This window comes from Nannobrachium achirus (assembly GCF_963921795.1).
Source record: "Nannobrachium achirus genome assembly, chromosome: 15".
Taxonomy (NCBI): domain Eukaryota; kingdom Metazoa; phylum Chordata; class Actinopteri; order Myctophiformes; family Myctophidae; genus Nannobrachium; species Nannobrachium achirus.
In genome coordinates, this window is record NC_137822.1 from 59,663,953 (window position 1) to 59,671,316 (window position 7,364).

The 7,364-nt window shown below is 45.1% G+C and overlaps 1 protein-coding gene across 1 annotated transcript in view; it reads right to left on the bottom strand.

Moving 5' to 3' along the window:
- col5a1 (procollagen, type V, alpha 1) overlaps window positions 1–6,793 on the bottom strand; it is a 245,961-nt gene extending 239,168 nt beyond the window's left edge. Inside the window, exon 1 of the mRNA XM_080743867.1 lies at window positions 6,319–6,793. Coding sequence (XP_080599993.1) covers window positions 6,319–6,418 — 100 coding nt within the window. The 5' untranslated portion in view covers window positions 6,419–6,793. The remainder of the gene's footprint in view (window positions 1–6,318) is intronic.
- Between the last annotated feature and the right edge of the window lie 571 nt (window positions 6,794–7,364).

The window sequence follows — 7,364 nt, forward strand, 5'->3', positions numbered from 1 at the left end:
ATCCCAACGAGCACAGAGTCTAAAATTGGTCTAACACGGGTCTAGAATTGCACGTTTTTTAGATGTCTAAACTTAGACTAGACGTTGATTAGATGTCTAATAAATGTTTAAACTTCTATTAGACGTCTAATCAACATCTAGTCTAAGTTCAGAGGTCTGAAAAGAACGTGCAAATCTAGACCTGTGTTAGACCAATTTTAGACGCTGTGCTCGTTGGGATGCATATACATAGAATAGCTTCATATTTGAAACACTATTATCCAAATACTTCATTATGGTTCCAGCGAAGCATACGGAATCAGGTAATTTATACAAGAGTATAGTTTGAGTAACAAATGAATGAGTGGCTCCATTGGTCCAGGTGACTGGTGATGCCGTCTCAAACATGGAGGCCTTGCTTGAACATGATTGGACTAGCGGGCGGAGCAAAGACTCAAAGAGGTCACCTGGTTGGCAGCCGTTTACTGCTGACAGCGTGTGGTAATTGTGTCTAATTACTAACATAACCACACTGTTTACCTGACCTGGCGGGAGAGATACTTTCACAGAGCAGTAAATCTTTGAGTTGAATGGTTCAGACACTTCACGGTTTCATCGCTTGATCAAGACCTTATACCTTTATACCAGGGGTCTTCAACGTTATCAGGCCAAGGACCCCCTTTAGTTGAGAGAGAGATGTAGCAGGGACCCCCACAACCTTATCATAGATCCCATATAGTTTCATGGTTTGACAGCACAATCATCAGTGTATTTTGGATTCATGTCAATGTGTGTTTTCAGATATTGAACCACTTGAACCGTCAATACCTAATAAACTTGACCTTTCACTCTGTACTTAGTCTGCTCTTTTCCCCTTTACACCAAAGCTCTTTGCCAAAAATAGCAGATCTACAAGCTCACAACGCCTCGCAGCGCGAGGCGTTGTGAGCTTGTAGATCTGCTATTTTCGGCTAAAGTTCTCAGAATATGGACACTAGGGTTCAAGTGGTTCATATAAAAAAAGAGAAAAAAACGTCCTATCACTCAAAGATTTGGAGGACCCCCTGTAGTAACTCTGAGGACCCTTTAGGGGTCCCGGACTCCCTGATGTTGAAGACCCCTGCCTTATACCTTACACGTTATTCCATGACGCGAAAGCCAATGAATCAACGAACACGGTTTGAGTGGAACGAACAAAACCACGCCGCTAAGCAGTCGAGTAGCTGTGGGAAGTGTGCAACAATCCAGGACGTGTAGCGGCAGCACCATCACCGATCATTAACAAGACTCGGGTTGCTTTCAGTCGGCGTTTGAGGGTTGATTAAATCCAGCCAGCAGCATGAAACAAGGTTGAGTCACTGTGCAGTCTCATTAAAACAGTTCCAGTTCGACTGTCGTCAGACGTGGCCTGCGGCCACCCATTGCACAGATGTTTAAGTTAAATCAGTTATTCTACCACTTTCTGTGGTCACATGTTCAGATACTGGATTCTGATTGGCTTAAAGCAGTGGTAAATCAGTCAACAACCTTGAGTTGGCTCATGGACCCCTCCCACTGAAACAATTAATGATTCTAACTAAATAACCTTGCAGGTTACGACTGTGTTTTCTTTCATTTATATGGTAGAGGTGGTAGAAAAGCAATTTACTATTCGTTGTTTGGCATTCGGCTTCGCCTCGTGCCACAACCCTGAAACAGTGGTAAATCAGCCAACAACCCACTCTCTCTCATGGTAAATGGCTTACTTATTTGGCGTTTGTATAGCTCAATATAGGTTCAAAATACACCAGAAGTGTTGCGTTACACATTGTCGTTGTCGGGTGGAAACCTTGTATGTCCAAAACCGTCGTTGTTATTTTAAAAGCTATTTCAAATAGTGGAAATAGCCGATCTACAAGTTTACAGTTTACAGTTTAGGCATTTAGCAGACGCTTTTAATCCAAAGCAACCTACAATAAGCAGATAATGCATCACTATAATAAGCAAGCTAATAAGGCCTTGCGATGCAAGGCCTTGTGTGCTTGTAGATCTGCTATTTTCCCTACTTTTCCAGGTCCGGGGTCCCTCAGGGTTCCTCGGGAAGGGATCCCAAATGGACCCTTACATATCGTCACTGTCGGGCAGAAACCTCGTATCTCCAAGTTTCAAATTTGTACTTTTTGTCACCAAGTAAAGCCCTGCTTCATCATACAAAGTAGTGAAAAGTGCGAGGCGTTGTGTACTTGTAGATCTGCTATTGTCACTAGTTTAGTTCATTTTTAACATGATGAATGCAAAACGAACGGTCTTGGACATACAAGGTTTCCACCCGACAACGACGATATGACCCTTGAGTTATGGTTTGTGGGGGGGGGGGGGTCCTCCTTGGAATGTAAAAGTTTGAGAACCACTGAGGTAAACGTTATGTTACTCCAATCAGTCGATCCGCAAGAAATGAAGTGAGCAAGCATCTGGTCAAGTCATGCTCAAGTCATCACATTCTTATTTAGACCTACGGTCCAGTCAGTCCCGTCCATCCCAGCTGGAGCAGACAGTACTGTCCATTGAGGTATGTGTGGACCATCTGTTTACCTTGCAGGGGCTGTGACAGCAAGACACAAGACCACCTACCAAGCTGCTAGTAGAGGATGAGGGCCTGCTTGACCCGGTATGCGCATTACATCAGTGTTTCTCCAACTTAAAAGTTAACTCTGATAGTATAAAACGGTTCCATTTTGTACACAGTCGGGGCTGTATTTTGATTGTCTTAAGTGCCGGCTCTTATGCCTTGACTTAAAGACCTGTCCATGCTGTCTCAGAGTCTCCGACCACTAACTTTTCGTCGGAATGCAAGTGATGTCATTTTTTTTTCTTACATTTTTATCCCACGATTTTTGTAACCCATTTTTTCACCCGGTGCCAATTGCCTAAGCTGTGATCCTGGGCTCTACTCTCCCTCTGCCAACCTGGGGAGGGCCCCGAACTGAGCTCATGCTTCCTTCAATGCATGAGGAGTGAGCAGGCCGCTTCTTATCACCTGACAGGGGGAGCTTCCCCGGTTGGACGTAGCGCGTGGAAGGAACACGTTATTCCAACCAGTTCCACTCCCCTCCATCAGGCGCCCCGGCTGGCCAGGGGGAGGCTTTATAGAGACCAGGATTACTGCATGTTTTTGTGAGGGTATCTACCCTAGGAGACACGGGGAGAACATGCAAACTCCACACAGAAAGGCCCTTTTGCCAACCCCACCTAGGGTGTGGGCACTGATGACGCGGAGGAGGGAACACGCCCCCAGCACCCACAGTGTCCCCTGGCGGGAATCGAACCCAGGACCTTCTAGCTGTGAGGCGACAGCACTACTGACTGCGCCACCGTGCCCCCCAAGTGATGTCATTTTGTAGTTGAACAGGACCTTACCGACGAAAGGTTTGGTGGTTGGAGACATTATGGACAGACCTTTAAGTTAAAGGCCCGCTGACACGCCCCAAAGTAGGTCACGTGGTCTCTCTGAAAACGGTCTGAAATAGTCTGAAACTCATGTCACAGTGTAATCTGCCCCTCGCTCCCCAACAACAGCTGACCAGTACAGTATTGTAGTCTAAGTACAGTCAATTAATTTGATTGGCTTATAATTGCGCATTCCCACAATGACATCATAAAAGTATTAACTCATGTTTTAAGATGACTTTTTAAAGTGACAGTACCCCTTTAGGTGACAGTACCCCTTTAAGGCATAAGAGCTGGTACTTAAGACAATTAAAATAGAGCCCTCAGAGTTATACAGACTTGTAAGGGGCGATTTAGAACCCCCCTCAAGGAACCCCGAGAGTCCCTGGAGAAGCACTCAGCATTACACTGGTTCTCCGACACTTTCACGTCAAAGGGCCCCCATAAATGACACATATTGAGTTGCGGACCGCCCCCCATTTGAAAAGAGGGACGCCCATAGGAGAAGCTCTTAGGTGTTAAGATTAGATTTAGTAGAGTTCAAAAGCTGTCAGCGACTTTAGGGCGGGGAGAGAGAAATACCAATAGTCTTTCTTATACAGTACATTCTCTCACTGGGCTGGTGAAACGATAGCGACTGGCGTGCCTTTTGGCATATTTTCGTGTGGATGTCATTAGGCAAAAAGGCGTTTTGAGCTTGTAGATATAGGATATTGTTTTTGAACAGTGCTTATAAGTGGTTGAACTGTTCCTCATTTTTGCAGGGACCACCAGGACCCCCCTCCAACCACACACACACCTCAAGGACCCCTGGGGGTCTCCAGACCCCACGTTGAGAGCCACTGCATTAAATCAACACTGAATCTGTCAACGGCCTTCAAACAGGGGGGAAACAACAATCCTCTAAAGATAACCAGAGATAAGCTTTGGCAAAGTAAACGTATGTTTCCCATACCAATAAAAGCCCCTTTGTATCGAACTGAAATTGAATTGATAAGGAGGACACAGCTGTCTACTTGGAGGTACTGTATCATCAGCCTACTTGGGCATTGTATTCATTTCAAGTTGATTACTGTCAATTTATGACGCCAAGATGTTCGGCTCAACCGCTTGAAACCGTGCCAGGCACGTGCACACATAGACATGAAAGGGGGCTTGAGCCCCTGCCCCTTTTAACAGTCTGTAAAAAGTGCCCTCTCCAGGCCATGAATGCAGTTTTCACTATGGTGAAAGAAATGCAAATGCCCTCTTTCCATGCCGTACCTGAATGCAGCATTCAAGAGAATTGCCTTGTCCAAACTCTCCTGAACTTGAGTGCAGCATCTTATGTTGAAAAAAATGAAATCCATGCTGTACGCCACATCTCCAGTATTGCCTTTTTTATGCTTAGTTTAGTGTGGTATCAAGTACTGAAAATAGCCGACCTCCAAGCTCACAACGCGTCGCAGGTCTGCAATTTTCGATATTTCCACCAAAAAGGCCCTTTTAGAAATGGCAGCCCCTGCCTCTCTAACATTCTCTGCACGTCCCTGAACCGTGCCATGTTAATAATACAAGGGGTAAAAAAGAGTGCCGACGTTTCAATTATAACCTGCTGCATTGTGAATTACTATATGCATCAGATTGCATCCTGTCGTGCACCTTTAGGCGGCTCCACCCTTCCACTTGAGACTAGCTAGGAGGCTGCCTTCCTCCTCAGGAGGACTGGGCTCATAGCCTCTCTCTTCCAAGTGTGTTAAAACAAAGAAATAAAGAAAAAGGAACAGGTTTATTAGCAGCAATGTCCCCATTACAACTTGTTGATGAGTGATGTGCATAAAAGAAATTGAAACTTCATTTCTTTGGGTTATGTGACATTCATATGCCTCCAGTCTATAGAGCAGGGGTCTTCCACGTTTTTAGGCCAAGGACCCCTTAGTTGAGAGAGAGATGAAGCAGGGACCCCCACAACCTTGTCATAGATTCTATATAGTTTGACGGCACAATCATCTGTGTATTTTGGATTCATGTCAATTTGTGTTTTCGGATATTTAACCACTTCACTTGATCCATCCATACTTAATAAACTTGACCTTTCACTCTGTACTATAGTCTGCTCTTTTCCCCCTCTACACCAAAGCTATTTGCCAAAAATAGCCGATCTACAAGCTCACAACGCCTCGCAGCGCAAGACGTTGTGAGCTTGTAGATCTGCTATTTTCGACTAAAGTTCTCAGAATATGAACACTATAGGGTTCAAGTGGTCCATATAAAAAAAGAAGATACAAACTTTCTATCACTCAAAGATTTGGAGGACCTCCTGTAGTAACTCTGGAGACCCCCTAGGGGTCCCGGACCCCCTGTTGAAGACCCCTGCCATAGAATCAATACCAATGGTGTTGCAGCAGGCAATAGGCTACTCTGCCCTTAAGGCTGATCAATTAAGGCTGATTTACAAGACACTGCTGCATCTCTGCATGATGTCTTGCCCTTCGTGGAGTTGTCAGATGCACATAGATAGATTATGTCAGTGACACAAGTTGTTCTGGCATAAGTCATTGGCTGTGTCCAATCGTTTAGAGGCAGAAAACCATCTTAATCCATCCATATGACATGGAGCAGAGGAGCTAGACCCCAAAGTAAAAGATTGCGAATGGGTCTCCTCAATAACTCCCAATAGTCCCAATTGGCTGGTATAGTTTAGCACTGAACAAAGTGTTTAAGAAGCGATTCCAAGAAGAATTAAAAACAATACAAAACAAAAGTGAGTTCAGATGGAGGGGCGGAATGAGTGACTCTGGAACTAGTTTGCAAGTTTTTTTCTTTCTTTTTTTTTGTGTGCTCTGGTCCAAAAAGCGTGCCTGCAGGCTGCAGGAATAGTGATCACAGAATGTGATCTTTTCAAACCAACCAACGAAGGAGGCTTCTTCTTACCTGAACTCGCTTGCGATGTGACGAAAAGCAGGATCACCGCTATAGCCGTCTGAGCGTCCCTTATCCTCCGTTTTACTTTCCATCTTATATGGGTATCCATGACCGCCGCCGCTCAGTCAGTGCGACGAGACGTCCACGGCAAAGTGGATGAAAAAATAAAAACTTTTGTCCTGCGAAGAAAACGACTGAATAATATGACAGGGTGGGTGGGGGGGGTACGGGGGGACGTCAACTTCTGATCAAACTTCTTAAAAAAGCCAAACTTTGCCAGAGAAAAGAGAAGAGAGCGAGAGAGAAGGAGGAGGTGGAGGAGGGGGTATCGTTTTGCTTCTCTCAAGCAGCCATAAATTGTTGAGTTGGGGGGGTTCCTCCAGATTATAAAGTTGAAAGGGACGAGACACCCTCTCTCTCACCCGCTCGTCCTGTGCGCTCTCCTGCGCTCCTACTGCTCTGGATTGCCCTGCTGCACCGACACTCCTCCGTCCGACCAGTGAAGTGGTGAAGCCCCCCTCTTTACGCGATCACACACAGCACGGGCCAGGGGAGGGGAGGAGGGGAGAGGCCTCCTAAAAAGAGGTCTAGTGGAGGAGGTGGGACGTTCGCGAACGAATCGAGTCTTTTGAAACGAGTCTCTTTGAAATGAACGATGGGATCCGTTTTTTTTTTCAGCTTGGAAATTGTAAAAGCTGGTTTGCATAGAGAATACATTGAATTACCAAGCAAACCATTAGCTTGGCTTTTCTGTATGTGAATGAGGCATTAGCCTATTTCCACAGGAAACCATTGAAGTATCATTGAAGTAGCTTGGGGGTTCCTTTCTAAATGAACAGTTGTGGGAAAAGTACAAACAACAATCTTTACTTATGTAAAAGTATCGATACTGCAATGTAGAAATACTCTGCCACAAGTAGAAGTTTGGAATTAAAATGTGCTTGAGTAAAACTGTAAAAGTACAACAGTATTGGTAGCCTACCAAATGCACTCAAAGGACCACTTCACCTCTGTGACAACCAGATCTTATTTTATTGTTGTTTGGGACACGATCA